This window comes from Xyrauchen texanus, chromosome 50 (assembly GCF_025860055.1).
Source record: "Xyrauchen texanus isolate HMW12.3.18 chromosome 50, RBS_HiC_50CHRs, whole genome shotgun sequence".
NCBI classification, from domain to species: domain Eukaryota; kingdom Metazoa; phylum Chordata; class Actinopteri; order Cypriniformes; family Catostomidae; genus Xyrauchen; species Xyrauchen texanus.
The window spans coordinates 15,602,075-15,627,956 of NC_068325.1; the positions used below are offsets into that span (position 1 = coordinate 15,602,075).

General features: G+C 38.2%; 1 protein-coding gene across 1 annotated transcript; it reads left to right on the forward strand.

Moving 5' to 3' along the window:
* The first annotated feature begins 2,060 nt into the window (after positions 1-2,060).
* LOC127641489 (zinc transporter 7-like) lies at positions 2,061-24,762 on the forward strand. Its single transcript, XM_052124523.1, has 11 exons — positions 2,061-2,195; positions 2,660-2,761; positions 4,992-5,105; positions 5,444-5,531; positions 5,632-5,761; positions 5,933-6,079; positions 6,269-6,319; positions 9,466-9,601; positions 23,029-23,119; positions 23,441-23,590; positions 23,685-24,762. Exons 1-11 carry the CDS (start codon positions 2,116-2,118, stop codon positions 23,730-23,732), a joined length of 1,137 nt encoding a protein of 378 aa, XP_051980483.1. The 5' UTR covers positions 2,061-2,115; the 3' UTR covers positions 23,733-24,762.
* Positions 24,763-25,882: the final 1,120 nt, after the last annotated feature.

The window sequence follows — 25,882 nt, forward strand, 5'->3', positions numbered from 1 at the left end:
AAGTTTTCTGTAAGGGTTAGGTTTAGGGGTAGGGTTGGGTTTATGGGATAGAATATAAAGTTTGTACAGTATAAAAACCATTATGTCTATGGAAAGTCCCCATAAAACATGGAAACACAACGTGTGTGTGTGTGTGTGTGTGTGTGTGTGTGTGTGTGTGTGTGTGTGTGTGTGTGTGTGTGTGTGTGTGTGTGTGTGTGTGTGTGTGTGTGTGTGTGTGTGTGTCAAAAGCTGGAAAACAACAGATGACTTGTAATGCCAACAATGACCAAAAGATGGCTGTTGAGCTCCACTTATTGATGCCCTGCTTCTGTGCATGTTTTGCATTGTGTTCTATCATCTTACCCCTTCATTTCTGAGTGTGTTTAGCATTATGACTTGTTTATGTAAAATGCGTGTGTGTTTGAGTGTGTATGTTATGCAATGAGGATGTTTTAGAGTTTCACCCTGTAATTTCTGTCTGTCTGTTTTTTTTTTCGACATTGTGGCTGATATATTTGCTCTGTTTTTTGGTCGTTTTCAATGGTCGGTTAATTTTGACCATGAATATAAATTATTTTAAGTTCTTATACTTATCGAATCAAGCCCATTTTTATTTATTTATTTTGGTCTGTTCAGATGACAAACGGTGAAAAGGTCATCAAGTTGTACTGCTCAGATAAAGGAAACCATTTTTATTAAGTGAGGAAAATGTATTTTGGTCAAAAATGTCCGAATACCATAGGAGAGTTAAGCTCAAATATCAGCATTTGTGGCATAATGTTGATTTCCACAAAAAAATAATTTTGACTCGTTCCTAATTTTAAAAAATAGAAGAGAGAGACAGAGTCAAAAATCCCATTTACAGTAATTCACTTACAATGGAAGTGAATGGGGCCAGTCGATAAACACTAAAATACTCAAAAGTATAGCCACATGATGTAAACAGTATACTGTACATGTTAGCATGGATTTAGTGTGATAAAATCGCTTACTAACCTTTTCTGTGTAAAGATATATCCATACATTATAGCCTTTCATATTGCTATGATAACAAAACCCTGTAATTGGATATAATTTTACACAGATAGCGATTTTATCACACTAAAATCATATTAAAACCAGTGTTGGGGTAAGTTACTCTAAAAAAAGGAATTAATTACTAACTACTAATTACATATTCTACAGTGTCTTAAAAGTAATTGCATTACTTATTACAAATTACTTTGTAAAACCCTTATCATCCTCGACCAGATGAAAAATACAAGGACAGACACGAAACGGTTCTTTTAATTCTTTCAAAAAAATAATACAAAATCAAATAAATTATTCACAAACTGGCCAAAGAATTTAAGGGGGCAGCGTTAAATTAGAAAACATACATTTTAACATTATACGTTAAATTTCAGTTTTAAATTCACTATTGTTATACATAGAGTCATTCTATAAAGTATTTAACACAAATACATCAGAAGTAAATGTAATTAAATGACTGAAAAATGAAGATTAATCCCTTACTTTCTTTTTTAATGAAAAAGTAATTTAAATACAGTAATGAATTACTTTGTAATGCATTGCACCCAACACTGGTTAACACCTATAATGTTTTCATCTTGTGGCTATACTTTTGAAACGGTGAGTATTTTAATGTTTATAGTCTGGCCCCATTCATTTCCACTGAAAGTGCCTCACTGGAACCACTTCTTGTTTTTTCGAAATCGAGTCGAAATATTTTTTGTGGTAGGCCTAATTAGGATTATGCTTGTTTTGAACACGGAACATTATTATGTACTTTAAAAAACTTTTTAAAAGATTTCTTTTTAAATAATAAAATTTAAAAAAAAAGGAATGTTATGAAAGAATTATTTTAAAACATACAAATCAGTAAAACATGCATGGTTGGATGAATGGTTCATTGACATAAATATGCCTCAGAGATAAATGGATGAATTGACTTGCATGACATTTTTTACATAGTACTTTGGTTTACGCGTGTGGATTTGGTGTCTGGGCTCTTGGCTCATCATCAAATGACGGCTGACGCACGTTACGTCAGCTCGAGGACTCGTTTGTTTCCTTGCGTCCGGACGCTCGTGCAGCCGCAGCGCTCAACGCAACGGAGACGCTTCGCTAAAAATGCTGCCGTTATCCATCAAAGATGACGAGTACAAGCCCGCCAAGCTCAACCTTTTCGTCAAATTGTCGGGTTGGTTCAGGTAACTAGTGTTTAAATCGTCAAAAATTCGTTATCTTTCACACAGCTGCCGCAAATAGAGTTAGCATGCTAGTTAGCTCGCGAGACTTTGTTTTAAAATGTAAATGTCTCTTTAAAAATGTATATTATTAAGAAGACAGCATTCATATATTTAAAGGTGAATTCAGCTCTTATGATAAAAAACAGTGTTGTGTAAACTTAATTCCAGTCAGGCATTTGTTAGCAGAGCTAGGGAAACATTTGACAGAAGGTGTAATATGTTCTATTTCGCTTCACTAAATGTATTATAACACATCCCACATACAAATATGCGTATTTAGGGTTTATTTGGACCACTTGTCATTTTTCTAGACCATTTAATTTAACGACATTTGCTTTGAAGTTTGTTCAGTAGCCGGCATGTCCGGTCTGGTCACTTTTCAAATGAATCAATCTAATACTGCTTTGTTGTCTTTCTTTCTTTAGATCAATTCTTGCAGATAAAACCTCTCGCAATCTGTTTTTCTTCTTGTGTTTGAACCTGTCCTTCGCTTTCGTGGAGCTCTCTTATGGCATATGGAGTAACAGGTAACAGTAGGGGGCCAAACACAAGAAAATGCCACGTAGGTCTAAGTGTGGGATGAGCTAGTGTGCTCTTGTTTTGGGCCTTGCCTTCTATTTTTTATGGGCTGAACAAAGGGTTTTGATTGGGTGTTAGGGAATGAACCGTGGTGGCCTTTGAAGTGAACCTAATGGCTAATCTAAGTTCATTAGATATCAGCTGTATTCCAAAACCTACTGAGCTGCCTTGCTATCAGAAATATATGGCTCTAAAATGGTGTTTAGGTAAGCAGCTCTCGCTAGGTTTTGAGACACAGCTGGAATATTCCATATATGGGATATGAGTTGGGAAGTCTGGCTGATGAAGGTTACTTGAATTAACAGTTTTTTTTCCTGGAAATGAAATCTAGTTTTCTGATCCTCCAGTTTCTGTGCTAGGATATGCAGGTCGAGTCTAGCGTGTACCTCCTGAAAATGCCAATTTTAGCCAGAGAAAGTGGGGGAAAACATTAGTTAACTTTCAAGTAGTAGAAAGAAAAGCATGTTGTGTTGCAGTAATTTTGACTAGAACAAATGTATTTATTTTAATTTATCCAATTGGAATAAAAACATGTGATTTTGGTCTTATATGGTATCTGAAAACGCACACAGACAAATAATAATTTTCTTTAAAATTTTTGGTTTTTATTTCACTTTATTACACACCTGTTGTGTTCTTGGTCAAAAATGACCAGCCATTGGAAATTAATGGAGTAGATTTCAAAGTACAGAAATATTATATTGAGCACATATGTGGATGTGTTTGCAAGCACAAAGTCCTCAGACATGGACACACACACACACATGATGTGTGTTCAGTGCCCTTTTGTGCATCATCTGTCCATGTACACTCTTTGAAGAATATTTCAAGATCTACTTATTTGGTGGTGGGGGGGGGGCTGGTTAACTCAGCGAGCAAAGACGCTGACTTCACCACTGGAGTTCGAATCCAGGGTGTGCTGAGTGACTCCAGACAGGTCTCCTAAGCAACCAAATTGGCCCGGTTGCTAGTGAGGGTAGAGTCACATGGGGTGACCTGCTCGTGGTTACTATAATGTGGTTCGCTCTCGGTGGGGCACGTGGTGAGATGTGCATGGATGGTTTGAATCCTCCACCGCTGTCTCCGCTGTAACGTGCTCAACAAGCCACGTGATAAAATGCATGGATTGACGGTCTCAGACGTCGGAGGCAACTGAGATTTGTCCTCTGCCACCCGGATTTAGGCGAGTCACTATGCCACCACAAGGACTTGGAGCACATTGTGAATTGGCCGTTTCAAATTGGGGAGAAAAAGTGGAGAAAATCTGAAAAAAAATGAAAGATCATCTTATGTTGTGTTTTGGATCATTGGTATCGGGAAAGTCTGCTGTAAGTTACGATAAATCGTTGTCTATGTTATTTGTATGTTTCAGGAAGTAATAAGGAAAAACGTGACAAAAAGACACTCCTGTTTATTATATTTATGTGTGTCTGTGGGAATTTAATTCTCTAAAACTCACTCCAGTTTGGCCTCTGAATGAAAACAAATTTGCTCATTGCATTCAACTAATTGAGACCTTTACAACCATATATAACAAATTTGATATAAGTTCTTCTTTTTTATGGTTTTACCAACTCTGAATATAATTGTTTTGGTAACACTTTTGCATATGATGACAACAAAACGGTTCTATTTTGTCAGCAAATCAAAAAGCTCAGTTCAATGAATCATATGGTAAATGGTCTACACTTATATAGCGCTTTTCTTTTAACCTTAGAGGTTACCAAAGCACTTTACACTGTGTCCCAATCACCCATTCACACACCAATGGCGACAGAGCTGCCATACAAGGTGGTAGCCTGCCATTGGGAGCAACTTGGGGTTCAGTGTCTTGCCCAAGGACACTTCAGCATGTGGAGTCACGTGGGCTGGGAATCGAACCACCAACCCTGTGATTGGTAGCCGATCCACTCGACCACCTGAGCCACAGCCGCCCCATATCAATATTTTTTTTTATCAATCAATCAACACCGGGAACACAAATGGTGTTGGCACAGACAAACACAGTACAATGGTTAAGAGTGTTTGAGCTGTAGTTTTTCTCTTTGCCTCTAAACAAAAATTGAATAACGTCTCACTAAAAAAGCCCTTAACCATGTGACTTTGACCTCAATAAAGGGTTGGAACGAATTCCTTTAAGTTTCGTGATTATTTAACACTTTTGTGTTTGATTTTCAGTTTAGGTTTGATATCCGATTCCTTTCACATGTTCTTCGACTGCACTGCTCTTCTGGCAGGCCTTGCGGCATCAGTGATCTCACGGTGGAGATCCAATGACTCCTTTTCCTATGGGTAAGAGACTATAGCATAGCTGTTTGCCACTAACTTGGATTAATAAAGCTTTTGTTGTGGTGCGCTACAAGGGTCCATTCAGACCGAACTTGTTCTTGTGCTAAAAAAGCTAGACTTGTAAAAGTTGTTTTCTTTTACCTGACACAGTGTGTAAAGACAAGACATGAAGCTGAAAAAACAGCTGGACTTTTCGGTGTATATGGCCCTTAATAGTGCATAAAAGAAGGATGTATTCACTTCTGCTTAAATAGCTTTGACAGGAAATGGCATGTCTTGAGTTGCATTACTTTGGTCAAGTTATGCAAGTCCATTTGAACAATATTGCATCTGTTTTGTAGGTATGTCAGAGCAGAAGTTCTCGCCGGCTTTGTGAACGGCCTTTTTCTCATCTTTACGGCCTTCTTTATCTTTTCTGAGGGAGTGGAGGTACGTACAAAAGAAAACAGATCAGTTGAATTACCTTGAGTCTAGTGAAAAACACCAATATTGTTCTTCATGGATGCTTCTGTTTTGCTTTTGTCACCAGAGGGCGCTAGAACCCCCTGATGTCCACCATGAACGGTTGCTTCCGGTATCCATAGCAGGGCTGTTGGTAAATCTTGTAGGAATATTTGTTTTTCAACATGGAGGACATGGACATTCACACGGTGATGAAGGTAGGGTATGTTGATCCTAGTTCCTGGAATTCCCTCTTGATAGAATATGCAGATGAACATGTGTTTTTCATACAAATGATGAAACACTCACAGCCATATCATGTGCCACAACAAAGAGAACTAGATTTTTACCATTTCTGATGGTAGTGTTGATGCTTTCATCTTTTTAAGGTCATGGCCATAGTCATTCTCTATTTAATGGCAGTGTGGGACATGGACATGGAGGCCACGGCCACAGTCATGAGTCCAAGCATGGACATGATCACGGGCATTCACATGGAGGACACGGACATTCACATGACTTTCCAGACTGCCCTGGTAAGACCTAATTCAACCTTTGTGTTAGTTCTGTGCGGCCTTTCTCTAACAGTATGTAAGTTGTGATATAATGCGTCAGTCTTGTTCTGTTGGTGTTATTTTGTGTTGAAATTGAAATAGCAAAAGCTATATTGACATTGTGATCTTGTCTGGTATGGAAAGATTAATTTCTAATCTGTGTGTCCTTAGATGACCACTCGCATACACCGGGAAAAGGTGCCAGCAAGCAAATATTACAAGGTAAGGCTATGAGCCATTAATTTGATCACCACCAGATGGCGTAAGAGTCTGCAAATCATGAAATATGAAAATATTTACAATCACAGCTATCAAGTCTAGACAGCTTTTCCCCTTATAGATAATAGTTAGAATTTTTAACAGATGATGTTCTTTTGTTGTATAAACTCCAAACTGCTATTCTTTATTTAAACATGACAGCTCGGTTATCATTAGACGTGACTGGATGATGGAGTTTTATGTGTAGTGAACTGACAGCTCTGACCAGCCCAACCTCTAACCTTTGACTTTCGGGTCTAACCGGGTTAACACTGACTCCAGAGTATGTGCAGCAGTACTGTCACTTTAAATCCCTTTGTGCGAGCTTGTGTGGGAAAAGAGCAGAGCAGAGAAAGTAGTTTGTCCCCTTCACCCTGGCACACACACACAGAGAATGGATCCTTTGGGAGGCCTGATCAGGGGAGAAAGAAGGGGGCACAGGAGGAGGGAAGGAGAAGAGGTGACAGTGCAAAAGGTTACGCTGTCTCCATCCCAGTATCTCTTTCGCCAAGGGACCTTTTCTCAACTCTTCGTGATGAATTGCAAGTAGATTGTACCAACCTCCCCAGCTGAACAACTTGATTTCTCTTTGGCCATGATTAGAATAGCATTCTAACATTCTGCTCTTATTTTTTACCAGTATATTGTATGTATACTGTACATTATATGCAACATTTTGAATACTTGGATGTACGGCTGCACAATTAATAGATATAAAATCGAAATCGCGATATGACCTTGTGCGATTATTAAATTGCAAAGGGCTGCAAATTAATTAAATTGTCTACTTAAGATGATGGCTTCAAAATGTTGCATGCTGCTCTGTCCTGTCTGTATTGTGTCTTTGGTTTATCAAGACCACATATTAATGCCCTGTGCAAGTTAAGATTTTATTACAGAAATATATTACTATTGTATAGTAATGATGATAATAATAATAATCAATATAGCAATATAATACAAATAATACAAAATTAAAGTTTATTGGGTTCCAAAATATTATGTATAGTGGGGCTGAGACCCTATCATAAAGTGGACAAAAATGGGTGTGAGGTGGAAGTATATGTGAATATGAAGAAGACAGTGCCAGTGCAGAAAAACAAAGTATTCCCAGGCCTTAAGAACATGGTCAAAGCATTACCAAACTTTGGTCAAAAGAAATCACTTACTAGTTTTTTGTTTATCATATCGCAGTTCAAATTGCAATCGCAAATTATTTATTTTTTTCAAATTGTACAGCCTTGGATGACCTGTTGTGTTTGCCAAAATGTGACTGTATACAACAGAGCACACTATTAAATACTGTACACACAATACAGTCCCATTTACACCATATGCTAATCCAGTGTGACAAAATAATCGAAAGTTGTACCGGCTCCCATTTGTAACATTTGATTCGATTTTTTTTTTTTTTTTTTTTTTTATTTATTTTTTTACACAAAATCAAAATAATGATTTTCAAATAACCATTAAAAAAAAAAAAAGGTATCACACCTTTTCTCCCAATTTGGAATGCCCAACTACCACTACTTACTTGGTTCTCGTGGTGACGTGGTTACTCACCTCAATCCGGGAGGTCAAATCTCCGTTGTCTCAGTCTTATCATGTGGCTCGTTGTGCATGACACCGCGGAGACTCTCAGCATGTGGAGGCTCATGCTACTCTCCGCAATCCACTCACAACTTACCATGTGACCCATTGAGAGCGAGAAACACTAATCGTGACCATGAGTAGGTTACCCCATATTACTCTACCCTCCCTAGCAATCGGGCCAATTTGGTTGCTTAGGAAACCTGGCTGGAGTCACTCGGCACACCCTATATTTGAACTCACGACTCTAGGGGTGGTGTCAATACTCCGTGTCAGTCAATACTCACTGAGCTACCCAGACCCCCTTCATATTAACTTTAAAGTTTAAATAAACTGCTGTGGCTCAGGTGGTAGAGCGGGTTGGCCGCTAATCGCAGGGTTGGTGTTTCGATTCCTGGCCCACACAACTCCACATGCCGAAGTGTCCTTGGGCAAGACATTGAACCCCAAGTTGCTCCCAATGGCAGGCTAGTGCCTTGCATGGCAGCTCTGTCGCCATTGTTGTGTGAATGGGTGATTGGGACACAGTGTAAAGCGCTTTGGTAACCTCTAAGGTTAAAAGAAAAGAACTATATAAGTGCAGACCATTTACCATAAATAGATGCTCCTCACGTCCAATGTGATGTGGTCCAGCTATTTATTCTTCAAATCCCAATATCAATCTGATAACTTCACTTTGAATTTTGTTGATTATTTTATCTGTTAATTATAGTGCAATTGATATGCATAGTTTGGGCCCTGTTTTCAATTTAACAATGTAACAAGTTTAAAATTTACAGCATTGAAAGAAATTATTTCAGCTATATATGGACATTATTCAAATGAATTAAAATCTAATCAAAGTGAAATCTGTATCGAAAGAGCTTGAATAGGAATTCTATCAATACCCTGCCCCAATTTTAGGCAGTATATAGGATATTGGTAGTTACTTAAATACACTTTCCTTTCCACTTTCATATTTTTTTTTTTCGATTACAGAAAATGTTTATTGGCATGTTATGGGTCAGTTACCCAAATACTGCACAGTGTTCACTAAAGGCTAGGGTATTCTTTCAAGCACACTAGCCTTTCAAAGTATGCTCTTTAACCAAGAGCAAAATGGACATGCATGTTCGACACATGAGCACTGTGAATGCTTTGTGATACTCTTTTAGCAGTCATCAGCACACACATACAGGATGGCGTGCACAGACGCGCAAATACTGGGTTGACTAGTTTGGAAATGTCACGTCCTTAAGACTTCTAGTGCATGTTGGTTTAAGGTAGTAGCAGCATATGTTTTAATATATTCATGAAATTGTGTCAGTGAGGGTAGTCTTGCAGGTTGCTCATTCATTCTAAGATGTGTACTGGTATGACCTCATTGACACCTATGTTTATGCAATGACATCACCAGTTTGTATCCCAGGCACCAGTTTGTTACAGCAACAGAAGTCATGTTTGAGGATATGTGCTGGCAAATGCTGTATCCTCATTTTTTTTAACTTCATAAATCTAAAGCTTTGCTTTCTTTATTGCAGGAGTTTTTCTGCACATTGTTGCAGACACGTTGGGCAGTGTGGGTGTCATCATATCAGCCATCCTAATGCAGAAATATGACCTGATGATCGCAGACCCTATCTGCTCGATGCTCATCGCAATGCTTATAGGAGTGAGGTAAGATTACTCTCACAGACACTACACCCAGCTATTATAAGCATCTGACCTCTCTCAACTCCACCCAAGAACCCTCAACAGCACCTAACGCAGATCATACAAAAGCCACTTCACAGTGGCCTGAACCAAGAGCCCTATAAAGCCATTGGCACTCCAGCTGGGTGAATTACAGGATACATGCTCAGAGGGTGGAGCTTTTTCAACATGTGGCAAAGCCAGAAAATTAGGACTCAACTCCTCCCATGTGGCATTATTCAAACAGCTTCAGTCAAGATGGAAAAATGCATACTTGTCTTGCATTCTCGTGTCTTGAAGTGCTTGGTTCAGAGTAGTTCATCTGAAAATGCACATTCTGTCATTATTTACTCACCCTTAACTATTCCTTTAATATTGGAAAGGCATACAGACAGTTGTTTTGGTTTTTGAGTATGAAGTAGATATGTGTAAATTCTTTGTATATTTGAGCAGGGCACTGCTGTGTGTGCACCATGTTTAAATTGTCCTGCGGTTACTGTGCTCCAGTGAAGAGGCACATTTTGGATGGAGAATGTGGCCCCATTTTACAAAATGCATGGGTCTGAGCAAAGCCTTGCCCACAAATTCATCTCCTCTCGAACCCTCTCTCCCGCCCTCTCTCTGTGTTTGAGGCTTTTCTTCCCCCTCTTTGGAATGTGGTGGTGATCTGTGAATGTTACTTCAACAAAGGCATCTTTTAAGATGGATTTTCCTTCTCTTTGTTTCTCAAAGAGAGGGGGGTTTATGTCATTGAGACCCCAGTTTGGATAGTTTTGCCCCTCTTCTTGAGTTTTCTGCTGAAGAATTCACAATCATAGCATGATAGTAAGGATTCGACATACAAGACTGCAGATTTCTCAAGATTGCACCAGCATGAAAACGGTACTGATTCAGGTGCAATCTGGAGATCTGACTGGCATGCAGGTATAGCATGACTACACAAAGCTCTTAAACCCCAAACCAGATAATTAAATGCAGTTGCAAATAAGAAGAGAGGTATTTAGAACATCTTTGGCTCGTTAAGAGTTTCGAAGTGCATCTCGTGGAGCTTGTTAACCATTTAGTCCACGTTCTGTAGATGTTTGGACAGTTACTTACATGTTATGTTACTTATGCAGTTATAATATAATCTAGTAATTCAAGGAAGGGTATCAGATGTAGACGTCTTCTGGTTTACTATTTTAAAAAAGTTTGTCGTTCCATGTTTTTTGTCCATCCATGTATTTAAGAATGTTCAGCATCAACTGCAACAACATAAATTGCCTTCTCATCATCCATTCCTTTCGTTTGCCATGATACCTCTACCTTGTCTTTGTTGTGTTCGAATTCATGATTAATTACACATAACATGTCACCTGCATACGCAGAATGCCGAGGTCAGTTGTGGTCTGATAATACATCTAGGTTGAAGCTGTGCTACAGTTGCGTTCATCTGACTTCGTAAAAATCAGAATACGATCACAGCTGGACTAGTGTTTACATGACATTTTAAAAAGTGTAATTATTGTTTTAGTCCAGGGGGATATACAAATGCCAAGTGGTGCTAGGGGGTCAGCAGAACAAAGATTGTACCAAAAAAATTTACTATATAGATGTCTTTATATTTTAAGAAGGTGGTTCTTTGCAAGGGACCATCCTATTTGGGGGTCCTTGGTATCAAAAGGTTTGAAAATCCCTGTTTTAGGCTGACTGATTTTGAACTTTTGCATGTACCCGTGCTTACTGAGACCATTGGCAGAGCAGAGTTCAACTTCACGTAAGCAAACATCAGTGTGATGTGACGACTACGATTGGCACTGCATTAGGGTTGCCCCCTAATAGTCGAGTTAGTCTCGGTCAACCAAGTTTTGATTGGTCTGTTGGTTGCAGGGAAAAAAAATCTTCACAGGAAGTGGCGAAGTCACTCAGTCAGTGACAGACAGACATCATTGTTTACACGGCTGGTCTATGCAGTAATTATGTTGGACTGGAAATCCAAAGTGTGGGATTGTTTCGAGAGGGTAAAGGATGACCCCAAGAAGGTGACATGCAAACTCTGCAGGCAAACATTCGCCTATCATTCATTGACCTCAAACATGGCCTGTCATTTGAAACATGTAATTAGACAAAAGTTAGCCACTTAGCATGGCCGCTCGCTCTAACATTAGATAACCTAGATAAATATGCACTTATTAGGATTATCCAAGTAGTCGAGGGACGTCATATTAGTACCTCGCTTACTGCATGTTTAACTTAATGTGCATTTCTTTATATAAATGAACAAAATGCTCAGACAGTCTCCTTGCTGTTTTCCCGACACATTCAGAATCATCACTGCGGCTCGCTTCGTGTGTACACTTGTAAAATGTATATTTAAAGGCTCATTATTACGGATTAGTATTTCTCTGTAATGTATAACAGTGCTAGCAATGTTACTTATAATATTCTTTCTCAGCCCTGGAACTCAAACCATTTTCTGATGCCCCCCAAAAAATATATATTTAAGTAATTAAATTAATGTAATATACGTGCTACAACTAGTCGACTAATGGCTTAAACTAATGACTACTAGTTGACTAGGAAAATCATTGGTCAGGGGCAGCCCTACAGTGCAGGCAGAAACTCTAGACTATTTTGCATTTCAAAGTTGATATCTATGTTCTACCACACTAGAATCATTTATTGTTTAGTTATTGAAAGAGAAAAATCCCTGTAACCTTGAGCAAAGCTGGATCCCTGTAACCTTGAGGACCGTACTCTTAATTTGTATGTTTATATAGACCATTTTAAGAATATAAACAAAATCAAATTAATTAGAATGGTCAAAAGTACCGGTACTTCAGTACCAATTCGATACAAAAAAAAAGATGTAGTGATACCAGTTACATGCAGTACCGGTAGTACCAAGCACCAAGTCTCTCCGGTACCATCGCAGTGCAGTATGACTGACACACAACTGCTTTTTAAAATGCTTGCAGGCTTATTTTGAATTTGTGCGATTGTGTGTGATTTAATAAACTGCTAAAGGCAGCAATCTTGCTGTGAAAGAGCTGCTTGCTTTAAATAAATCTGACCTCTCATCCACTAGAAACTTCCCAGACGTTGAGAATCATTCACATTCTATGAGATGACAGAGCCAGAGCACTTATACAAAAATGATATATATATATATATATATATATATATATATATATATATATATATATATATATAAAAATGCAATCTTTAATCTCAGCTTTATTTATATTGCATTTAAAACAACAGAGTTGACCAAATTGCTTCACAGTATTAAAATTAATACATAACATTACCACATACACAAGCACCAGTAGTCTAAAATACAAACACTCCAAAACTGTGTCCTACATTTCACTATACTTAAAAGTCTTCAGTGATCACACTGTGCTGTGACATGAACAGTTTATCTGGAAAGGTGAAGCATCCGTCAAAAGAAAAAAAAACATCATAATAAAAGCATGATTCAAAATAAAATCTAGATGCCTGAAATTGTATAAAAAATATATTACAACTGTACAGTCAAATGTAATATTCATTGTAATAATAATTAATCAAAATATCACAGGCTGTTGAATACAAAAAACAATGCAATGACATGAAAGTTCTATTTTCACTTGTTAAAATAATTTATTGATTAGACATAATTTTTATGATGAAATTAAATTGAAAAAAAAAATTAATGGATGTTCTGGAAAATAATAATTACTAAACTATAATTATGAAATAATAAAAAATAACTAAACTGGTGTGTTCAATAGCACATGGAAATTTTGGTACCGTGACAACACTAAAAAGTCTCTTTTTCAATGTAAGTCAGTCCACTCGACTGCCATTTTGGAACGCTTTTGGGTAGTTTGGGCAGCAACTTTTCTAGGTTAACAAGCGTCATGACAGTGCAGCTCATATCTACTTGAATTGGGATAGACCAAAATCTCCAAAACGGTAGGTCAAGATTAAGATAACAGAACATATTTCAAATAAGCTGTAAAATGTATTGGTCCAAGGCACATGTGGCACGGCTTCACTCGAGCGACCCAGCCGCGACATGTGCCCCAATCCCCGCCGAAGCATCTAACTCGCGCTGAGGGTGCGGATCCGGTGACGCATCTAACATGCACTGTACCGTCACCGCTCCGTTCCTGGACCCACGTTCGAAGACACCAGTAAGAAATGACCAGTCTCCCAAGGAGAGGCGTGCTCCCTGTTTAAAGGCAGTGGTGATGAGGCTGTATTTATTTATTTTTTTCAGTTGATGTCACCAATGAACAGTCCAATTGTCTATATACAGTTGAAGTCAAAGTTTACATACACAAGTTAACTGTGCCTTTAAGCAATTTTATGAAAATTATGCCAAACCTTTAGACAATTAGCCAGTTAGCTTCTGATAGTAGGTGTACTGAATTGGAGGTGTACCTGCGGATTAATTTTAAGGCCTACCTTCAAACTCAGTGCCTCTTTGGTTGACATCATGGGAAAATCAAAAGAAATCTGTCAAGACCTCTACCACGTTCATCTGTACAAATGAATGTTCGCAAGTATAAACACCATGCAGCCATCATACCGCTCAGGAAGGAGACACATTCTGTCTCCTAGAGATGAACATAGTTTGCTGCGAAAATATTAAATCAATCCTAGAACAACAGCAAAGGACCTTGTGAAGATGCTAGAGGAAACGGCTAGACAAGTATCTATATCCACAGTAAAACGAGTCAAGGAAGGAAGGCAAGGAAGAAGCCACTGCTCCAAAACCACCATAAAAGCCAGACTACAGTTTGCAAGTGCACATGGGGACAAAGATCTTACGAAACAAAAATTTAACTGTTTGGCCATAATTACCATCATTATGTTTGGAGGAAAAATGGTGAGGCTTGCAATCCGAAGAACACCATCCCAACCGTGAAGCATGGGGGTGGCAACATCATGTTGTGTGGGTGCTTTGCTGCAGTAGGGACTGGTGCACTTCACAAAATAGATGGCATCATGAAGGAGAACAAATTGTGGATCTATTGAAACAACATCTCAAGACATCAGTTAGGATGTTAAATTCCTTCTCTAAAGTGATTCAGGAATGTAGAGAACTTGCGTAAATCCTCATGAAAATGGATACCTCACAATTCATACAGATTTGATAGGCTACCGATAAATATATATTTCTGATGATGATATCATAATGCGGGCTGCATGTTGAGTAGCGCTGGACTAAAGCCTAGGGTATAATTTGTTTTTCTGAATGCCGTTCCATCTCATGCATGGTCAAGTGCTCAACCTTTCAAAGTACACTCTCTTTTGACTGTGAGCCATACATACATGTGAGCCATACATACATACACTTTTGCTTAGGCAAACACAGCTTGCATTTCCTTCAGAAAATGTAAAATTCTATTTTCATTCATATGGTTTTAGCCAAAGTAGTGTTCAAGGCTAGTTTATTAAGACCAAGACAGATTTTTCAAGCTTGTCTAAGTTTCATGCAAGTTCAAAGTTTACATAAATGATCCTCCACATTTAGATTGATAGACTGAACCTCTTTGGACCATCAACTTTGAGGCACAAAACATTTGTGGTTAAGAATTAGTGGAAATGGTCAGAACTAATTAGATATAGGGATATAGGAAATCCATACCTTTAAAAATATGCCCTTGAATCCTGGCATATGTTTTTATGTGTGAGGCCTAATAGCTACATCATCCTGTGGTTGTGGCCATAGCTTTTTGTGGTGAAATCTCTAGTATGAATTTCTTGCCCCAGCAATGGAAAAGTCTGGTTGGTCCTTTTGGTGTTTATAGATTTCAATAAGAGTTGCAGTAAATGTAACACTTTACATACCACTTTGCTGTCTCTAACACAGGCTGCTCCTTATTCTTGCAGTTCCTCTGGTATCATAAATGTTTTTGTGTTCTCATTAGGTGCACAGATTTACTGGATGTGATAACCAAACTTTTCCATGTGGTATAGAAGTGCTTGACCTTTTACGAGAATACTGCTTTTGCCTTTTGAGGTGAAAGCAGATGTTTTCCTGCTTTTCCAAAAAAAGTCCATAAGTGATTACAAGGTCCTTGCAGAAATATTAAATCCTGATTGTCGCCCTGACCTAGGTGGTGACATTTTATCTGTGTCACTGGCCAACTTAACCTTGACATTCACACGTAATTGTATTCTAGCCGAGTGAGTCACTTGTGCAACTATTACGGCGTTTTAGGGGCAGGTTAGTGATTTAAGCAGGGAACGGTGAGTAAGTTTGCATCTCTTTTACTGAACAGGAAGGTGTGAAACAATGGTATGATGTCAGAGGTCTAAGGAACCCTCATGCAGTACTTTCCTGTTTGCATTTTATTTTCCAAAAGAGGCACAAACACACGTGTTGGTGAGTAGAATGCACAGTGGCTAGTTTTATGATGCCCTGTAACGTTACATGTTAATGGAAACAAATGGTCACACTTTACCGGTCATGTAATTACATACTATAGTGATTTAAAACTAATAAATAATACTAAGCAACATGTTGGTTACCTAAAGGGATAGTTCACCCCAAAATGTTTTATTTTATTACATGTTAATCCAAACCTCTATGATTCAAAAATACCACAATTTCAATGGAAGTGGAGAAATCAAATATTTCTATATGGAGGAGTGATCAACAACATGGGGAAAAATAAGACGTCAGTGGATATTGGCAGTAGGGTTGCCACGGTGTGCGTTGTTACTGGTTTTACTTGGTACAAGGGATGACCTCAATATGAAATTTTATACCGGGTAAAAGGGGGAACATTATGAATGGAACTTCCAATATCAATACAATAGCCTAAAGAATAGAATGGCCTTAAAGTATAGTTGCCTAATGAGCCACAGTTTGCGAACCATGATAAATGAACCAAAATAATGCATTGAAAGCCAGATGTTCTTTACTAATGTATCAAATTACACAGGCAGCAAACTACTCGCATTGACAAGATGTTTAATTGCAGATATTAAATACATGTGAAACTCGAAAAATTAGAATATCGTGCAAAAGTTAATTAATTTCAGTAATTCAACTTAAAAGGTGAAACTAATATATTATATAGACTCATTACAAGCAAAGTAAGATATTTCAAGCCTTTATTTGATATAATTTTGATGATTATGGCTTACAGCTTATGAAAACCCCAAATTCAGAAACTCAGAAAATTAGAATATTGTGAAAAGGTTCAGTATTGTAGGCTCAAAGTGTCACACTCTAATCAGCTAAACACCTGCAAAGGGTTCCTGAGCCTTTAAATGGTCTCTCAGTCTGGTTCAGTTGAATTCACAATCATGGGGAAGACTGCTGACCTGACAGTTGTGCAGAAAACCATCATTGACACCCTCCACAAGGAGGGAAAGCCTCAAAAGGTAATTGCAAAAGAAGTTGGATGTTCTCAAAGTGCTGTATCAAAGCACATTAATAGAAAGTTAAGTGGAAGGGAAAAGTGTGGAAGAAAAAGGTGCACAAGCAGCAGGGATGACCGTAGCCTGGAGAGGATTGTCAGGAAAAGGCCATTCAAATGTGTGGGGAGCTTCACAAGGAGTGGACTGAGGCTGGAGTTACTGCATCAAGAGCCACCACACACAGACGGGTCCTGGACATTGGCTTCAAATGTCAAACGCCTTACCTGGGCTAAAGAAAAAAAGAACTGGTCTGTTGCTCAGTGGTCCAAAGTCCTCTTTTCTGATGAGAGCAAATTTTGCATCTCATTTGGAAACCAAGGTCCCAGAGTCTGGAGGAAGAATGGAGAGGCACACAATCCAAGATGCTTGAAGTCCAGTGTGAAGTTTCCACAGTCTGTGTTGGTTTGGGGAGCCATGTCATCGGCTGGTGTTGGTCCACTGTGCTTTATTAAGTCCAGAGTCAACGCAGTCGTCTACCGGGACATTTTAGAGCACTTCATGCTTCCTTCAGCAGACAAGCTTTATGGAGATGCTGACTTCATTTTCCAGCAGGACTTGGCACCTGCCCACACTGCCAAAAGTACCAAAACCTGGTTCAATGACCATGGTATTACTGTGCTTGATTGGCCAGCAAACTCGCTTGAGCTGAACCCCATAGAGAATCTATGGGGCATTGCCAAGAGAAAGATGAGAGACATGAGACCAAACAATGCAGAAGAGCTGAAGGCCGCTATTGAAGCATCTTGGTCTTCCATAACACCTCAGCAGTGCCACAGGCTGATAGCGTCCATGCCACGCCGCATTGAGGCAGTAATTAATGCAAAAGGGGCCCAAACCAAGTACTGAGTACATATGCATGATTATACTTTTCAGAGGGCCGACATTTCTGTATTTAAAATCCTTTTTTTTTTAATTGATTTCATGTAATATTCTAATTTTCTGAGATTCTGAATTTGGGGTTTTCATAAGCTGTAAGCCATAATCATAAAAATTATATCAAATAATGTCTTGAAATATCTTACTTTGCTTGTAATGAGTCTATATAATATATTAGTTTCACCTTTTAAGTTGAATTACTGAAATTAATGAACTTTTGCACGATATTCTAATTTTTCGAGTTTCACCTGTATGTGCAAGGTGGGTAAATGTAAGACATTTTGGATTACAAGAAATACTGTTTGTCACACAGAAACATGCATAAATAAATCCACTTATATTTTTAAGAACAGAAGCCATCAGGGATGCCTGGGTAGCTCAGCGAGTAAAGACGATGACTATCACCCCTGGAGTCACAAGTTTGAATCCAGGGTGTGCTGAGTGACTCCAGCCAGATCTCCTAAGCAACCAAATTGGCCCGATTGCTAAGGAGGGTAGATCATCTGGGGTAACCTCATTGTGGTCGCTATAATGTGGTTCGCTCTCGGTGTGGCGCATGGTGAGTTGTGCGTGAATGCCGCAGAGAATAGTGTGAAGCCTCCACATGTGCAAGCCATGCGAGATGATGTGTGGATTAACTGTCTCCGACACGGAGGCAACTGAGATTCGTCCTCTGCCACCCAGATTGAGGCAAGTCACTACGTCGCCTCGAGGCGCATTGGGAATTGGGCATTCCAAATTGGGGAGAAAAAGATGAAAATGAAAAGTGTCCTGGGATGAAAGGTAATAAAACGGCAACATTAAACCCACAACAACCCATAAGTGATGCCCAGACAACGAAATACCCAACCGCTCATTGCCAAAGAGGTGTTACCCTTCACAACTGTTGAAAAGCTATCTTTCAAAAAGTTGAACAACACTATTTGTATTTATTTTAACTAAAAATTCAAAGTGCAACTAAAATAAAGATAAAAGTTTGAAATCAAGCTGCCTTGCATTATTGTGCAGGCTATTGCTTAACAAAAATGACCCCATAGTACCACCTAGCGCCCAACACCGATGTTAGTCGTTTTTAATGTGAACACCGCACTGGTGTGAAAATTATTATACCGTGGCAAGTCTAATTGGCAGTGGCACTAAGTCATTCCAGTGCTCTACAGACACAACGAAGCTCGAGTCACCATTGGCTAGTACATTTTTTTATTTTATTCGCCAGACTTTTTACATGGAATGCATGAACGCATCTCAAAAAAAAATTTAAATCTGAAATCTGTCTGAATTATTCTTTATGGTTGCATATGGATTGAATGTACCATTTCTTAGCAAATGGCTTTCTCTTGCCACTTGACTTCAGCCACCTCTCCACAGCTGATGATGTGATGATGGGTTATACTGGTGAGTCTCTGGGCTTTCCGTTGAAATGAGGATCAGGTCTGAAATGCGTGAGGATGTGAGACTTCTGCAGACATCTGATTTTGTTCTATTTTGGCCACTGAAGGCTCTTTTCGCAGAAGGCTTTTTTGGCAGAACAAGAAGTATCTGATCAAGATGAAGAATGTTTTGCATCTCAGCTCTGTTGGGTTGCTTCAGCAGCAGTGTCTGGTACAGGTCCAGGTAGGACTTGCCATGAAGATCATTAGACACTCGCCTGTCATTCTTTTTATTTTGAGTTTGAAACCCTTTTGCGACCGCAGATTCCTCAGGGTGTTTGCATGAAGCGGTCACACTATCACAGCATGCTGTATGTCGTTTGCTGTTTGAGTGCGCTGTGAGATTTTCACGTTTAACTGCGTGACCCTGATACAAAGTCAGTTTTACCGGCTAAGCTAGGTTTTCTACTGCAGTACCTGCATATCATCACATCATCCTCCTCATCATACAAAAGCCAATCAAAGTCCGACAGCCAATAAGTCTGGAAAGTCTTTCGCTTTTCCATGACACTTTTTGATTCTTTCCCGCCACATTTGACGTGCTTGGCTGGGGTTCGCCGGCGCATTCACCGCCTTCTGTCTGCAAGTAAATTTAAATTTATTCTTTGCCTCTATCTCAATCACAGGCGAGTGAAATCGTTCAATTTACTAGCCATTGGCTAATTAGACTTTTTTATTTTTTATTTGGTTACATATACAAGTGATTTACAAGTGATTTACTCGCATTGTAAAGAGTTGCATTCTGAAGGAATAAGACTAGAGATAGTATCACATGAATACTTGAGTAGGGCAGAAAATTAAATATGTAAAATCTAGCAATCCCATCACACTAAATGTATTTCTGCTGCAGTAGTGCATGTTAGAGGTGAGATTCTACATGCATCTCACATCTCTTCACTGAATACCTTGTATTTTTCAACCAGTTTCTTTTTGCCTTTATTCAGATAGCTGGAGACAAAATAGTTGTAGAATTTTTTCCTTTATTTAAACTGGTATTTTCTTTAAAAATAGCCAAATCCTTTGGATATTTCTTTTCATTTTCCACATGGAAATAAATAAGTACAGTAACCAGGATTGGCTTTCCCCTATTGTAATTCACATCATATAGATAACTGGTGTTTCTTTCTGTAGCTGTGTGTTAATGCAAGACTTGGTAATCATATTAAGGATTCCAGTCTTGGCTTTCTCTGGGTTTAATGGAATTCTTAAAACATTAATTTTTATAGATTGGCCAATGTTTGAAATCACAGAGGATGCTTTTTTTTTATCATTGTATTTTTGTCAAGTAACATTTAGAATTGGATAATATTTAAAGCTTCAAGGTGCTTGAAAAAGATGATTATGGTACCTTGAAAATGTTTGAATTTCACTCTTAAAAGCTTTACGAACCCTATCTAGCTAAATTAAATAGATCGTTAGACTCATTAACTTCCACTTTCCAGGTGTACGCAAGTTGCTATGGAACCAATGAACAGATTAAATAGACCAATGAGGCTCCAGTTTCTAAAATGTTAATATATGGTTTTAGTATAGATTATTACATGTTTGTACAGTTGCAAACATTGGCAATTATGCTTGCATGTGCTGAATTTTCAGCACGTTACCTAATGTTACTTGATTACAAATTGTTTAATGGCAAGAAGTGCTGCATAGTCAGGAAAGCTATAGATCGGTGTGGAGGGTAGTGCTTATTGGTATGACTTATCTTTGGTCTTTACATCTTAATAAAATTATTTGATGCATGTGCTTAGAATATAGACCAGTGAATGTCTGCGGGATCTCTTTGTTTTTGTTTTTTTTTAGGTTTTGGCAGGGTCAGAAAGACAACTATTGTGAAATCTGAAGAGATTCTTCATGATTCTTGAATCTTATCAAAACGATGTAGTAGCAGATATTTTGAAGACACACTTTGTTGCTGATTTTCAATGTCTTTGGGAAGGTAGTATAATGTGTCATGTCTTTGTAGATGTGTTTATATGTCAGTATTGCTTTCAGCATAATGGTGGTCTACATGAAATGATGAACAGCTTCTCTGCATTAGTGTGGCCTATACTGAGGCTGGGGTTTCAGGGAGGAGATCGGAGTACGTAGAGGTAATCAAGCAGTTCAGGGAATGGGGAAAGGAGTCCAAACCATGGAACCCTCTAATAGTTCACAGATGCAGAAGTGGTCAGGTCTGAAGGTTTGGAAAGAGGGCTGATGACTTTGTAAGAAGCTGGCAGAGTCATGGACTAGCTCTGATGGAGCAGAAATGGTTGAACCCTAACCTCCTATTTCTCCCCTAACAAGTCAACCGTTTTTGCCAAGTGATTCTTCCGCAAAATTAATTTTATGTTTATCGGGGTTTACCCCAGCTTTGTCTGCAAACTTAAACATTGGATGCACTACAGCTGTTGAAATGACATCAACACTTTGTTACTCCACCCATACCATAAGATGAACAGTTTTATGTTGGAAAGTATCAAGTGTGCTCACAAAAAGAGACCTTGTTTGTTATAATAATTTGTTAGAATTTCCTCTCCCTAGATGTTTAGTTTAGGCGTCAAATTGTACAATAATAACTAAGACATACTCAATGACGTTTTTATATGTGCCATCCATTCCTTTTGCCAGACTGAGACTTTTGTACCATTCAGAGTTCATGTCTCATAGAACATCACCTTCAGGGCAAATTAGCAGAGACAGGCCACTTCTATTTAAATGAATGGGAGACATTGGAATGGTCAATGCATGTTGAAAGGAAGTCACGTCTTACAGGTAAAAGCCGGTCACATTTTAGATACAGACATCGCCTGTCAATCAACTCGAGAATGTGAACGCGCATTAGGTGTACAAGCTGGGAAAATATAATTGATTTGATTGATATGATTTGAAATGTTATTTGATTGTAATCTTGACCAACCATTTTGGAGATTTCAGTCTTTCCCTATTAAAGTAGATGGGAGCTGCACCGTCATGACTGGAAATTTATGGAAGTTCCAAAGATGACTGAGTTTCTAGAGAGACGTTAGTCTTGCCCAAATTAGTCTTGCCAAACAGGGTTAATGGTATTTTAAAATGCATTTTCATTTGTATTTTATAAAAAAACAAAAAAATATTCAATTTAGTTTTCTTTCAGTTTTTCTTTAGTTTTTGACCAACTACTTATTTTTTTTCATGACTTTTAGTTTTTACATTGTTTTCTAGTTTCAGTTCAGGCCAGAAACATACTTCATGCAAGTTTGCGTAACGTACAGAATGCGAGCGCTTGGCTTAACCATTGCCAATTCGCGTTCTGGTTGAACTTGCTTAACGGGGTTCTTGTCATACTGTATTGATGATAAACTTCAGAACTCAAAGAGGTGGTAGTTATCTTCAAAAGTACATGCCATTAAATTGGTAAGTGGCTATAAATATATTGACTTAACCTTACTTGCTCAGAAAAATTCTCTTCAAACAAGACTGTTCACTCTAATGTCTGCTATAATACCCCTTGAGGCAGCGTTGAAAATGCATTGCATTATTACGAATGCACTTAGAATGCAACAATACACAAAATTGAGCTTGCAAAGCTAGAAGTCCCTGCGTCTTCTATTTCTTAGTGCCATCTGCTTATGTTTTAATGAAGGCATGTTGAAAAGGCACATTTTATAATGCAGTATAATTAAAATTAATTAAAGTTTCAGCTTTTCATATGTATCATGTTTCCCTCTTTCTCCACAGTGTGGTTCCTCTTCTCAGGGAATCCATAGGAATTCTCATGCAACGGACACCGCCTTCTCTGGACCTTTCTCTTCCTGAATGCTACCAAAGGGTGTGTTCAACATTTTCTGGGTCTTGTTCTCCAAAGCTACTTGGTTAGCCAAATAATTTTCAGGGCAACTTAGCAATGTCTGCAGTAATCTGTTTTCTCTTATTAATGGGAAGTGTTATACATTTTGGTTTTCTGTGGAGGAAAATGGCAATCAAGTGTGGATGAGTAGGGTATTTTATTCTAAGTTATACCAAAATGTATTTGGCTAAGAAAGTAGCCAAGTTCAAAAAATGTGACTCTGACCACCTAATGCGTCTTCATTCCATCATAAGTTAAAAATAACATTAGGTTGCATTTGCTTATCTGTAATGTTCACTGCAGGTCCAGCAGCTTCAGGGGGTGTATAATCTTCAAGAACCTCATTTCTGGACCCTTTGCACAGACGTCTACATTGGTACGCTCAAACTCCTTGTGGCACCTGATGCAGATTCCAGATGGATTCTCAGCCAAACACACAACATTTTCACACAGGTGGGGTTTTTTGGAAAAATACACCAGCTTCATCTTGCCAAAAATAACAAATGTAAAAATGTCCAATACATGATCTTTTCTGCTCTGTGCTCAGGTTGGTGTCAGACAACTGTATGTTCAGATTGATGTGGCGGCCATGTAGGAGTCCACTACATTTCTCCTGATCTTTGGGAGCCTCGGGACCAAAGGCCTTCTGTGCTGCTATGGGGAAACCCCGTCTCTCTTTGGGTTTCTGTCGCTCCACCTCCATCTTGGATCAATATGGAGCTGTTGCAGTCTGACTCCACTCTTACCAGAAACATGACAAGAATACCAAACTGATCAGTTATAGCTGTGATGTTTAGGATGGAAACAAGAACTTGCAACATGGATGTTGCCTGCACGGTTATTTGAAGTTCCCCTTTGCTTTTTTCCATAATCCCATTGGACTGTTGTTGTTTTTTTTCTTAATTGTCGCCCTTTCCATTTTCAGAATGGGATTTTAATTAATTTGTGGTATGAGTGTACAGTTCTGTGGACATTTGTAAAAAAAAATTGCATAACAGTATGAGATTCATTGACACTTTATGTACATCATCTGCTTTTGTTCTGTTCACAGTTATAAAGAGGTGCAGAATTTGCCGCCAATGCAATTATAAACGTAAACCGATTTGTCTGCATTTCTTCAGTGCCTTTTTTAAAAACGATCATGGACAATTGCTTGAACCATATTTAATGGCCAACATGAAAACTGGACCTATTTGACCTTGGGTTCTGTCTTTAATTAAAACATTCCTTTGCATCAGGCTTGCTGTTTAATGCATGTGTGAAATTTGTATAAAACATCTGTATGGAATCGCTGTGATGTCATATGGGGACTCGATTTACCAGGCGGACTCAATCGATCATGACACTGACTCTGTTGAATCTACAGCATGAAATAGACAGTGCCTCTGGTATGGTCCAATTTCCGAAAGAACAATCTTCTTTTGAATCCACAGGGTGAAATATAGAGCACTTCCGGTCTAGTCCGGTGTAATATCAATCTTACATTGAAGTGCAAGTTATGAATGTCCAATTCAAAATGAAATAAGAACTGTTGAAGTCTTGAAGTACAATATTAGACAACAGAACAGTCTAAACTGTCTCTGGATCTGTTACTGTTATGTCATGTGACTTTATAACTGTGAGACTTCAAGCAGTGCAGTTACTGACGGGTTGTTCATATGAAAATGTTTAATTAAAGATGCACAAGTTTTGTAATACAAGGAATTTTATATTTAAAAAAAAAATTAAGAAAAAAATCATTTCTGTTGCAGTGTATAGTGCAAAACAGACTTTCTAACTTTGTCTCTTTAAATACTCTACAGAATTCATTGAGACAGAACATGACTTTAAAATGTCCACAATCTTTGGCTATTAGTAACGCACAAACTTGTTTTATGACGTCTATTTGAATATCTATTATATTCTTTACTGTCAGTTGTTGATCAAAGACACATTAACCGGCAAAGAAAACAGTGCAGCGGCTCTCATCTATGGCTTCTCATTTCTAAAACTGTCCCTTTGCATCCTGCCAGAACCCTCTTAGGATATGAGGAAAAGATGCAAGGGAAGGAAAGAGGACGGAGGAAACTAAGTGAAATGTATTTGTAAAATGAAATGTCCCACTCATTCAAGCGTCATTTTGTCGAAATTGAAAATGTGAGGGCAACAAAATTTAAATGCCGCTTATGATTTCTATTTCTTATTTGTAACATTTCAATTTATTTATTTTTATTCTAGACCTAGTATATACGTATCGCATGAAATTATTTGGTGTTCATTTCAATTTATAGGTAACCGCTTATCTGATTATTCAGGTTGAACGTGTTTAAGGAATTGATTCATTTGAAAATTTGATGTAGCACAATGTCATATTGTCAAATTTTGTATGGTTAGAAAGAAACATGCCCTAACAATTCCAACATAATGGTGAAAAATGCCTTTTAAACAACTCCAGGGGCAAATGTTGCCCCTTAATAGAAAAGTTAATTTCTGGCACTAGTCTAAATAGCCTCTTTTAGAAGTGTCAATTGTTACATAAATGAACAATACTCAAGAAAATAATAATAATAAAAAAGGCTTCTCTCAAAAGTTACCAGAGTTTAATGCCTCGGTGTTGTTTTGACCAAAAAATAAATCAATAATGGTTTAATTGTTTTTTTTTTATATAATAGAATAACAAAGAATAACATGTTGATAGATGTGTCACAAAAAATGCCATTTGCATCCCCCCCAAAGTCTGTCACCTTTTTCAACTCTATGGAGTTT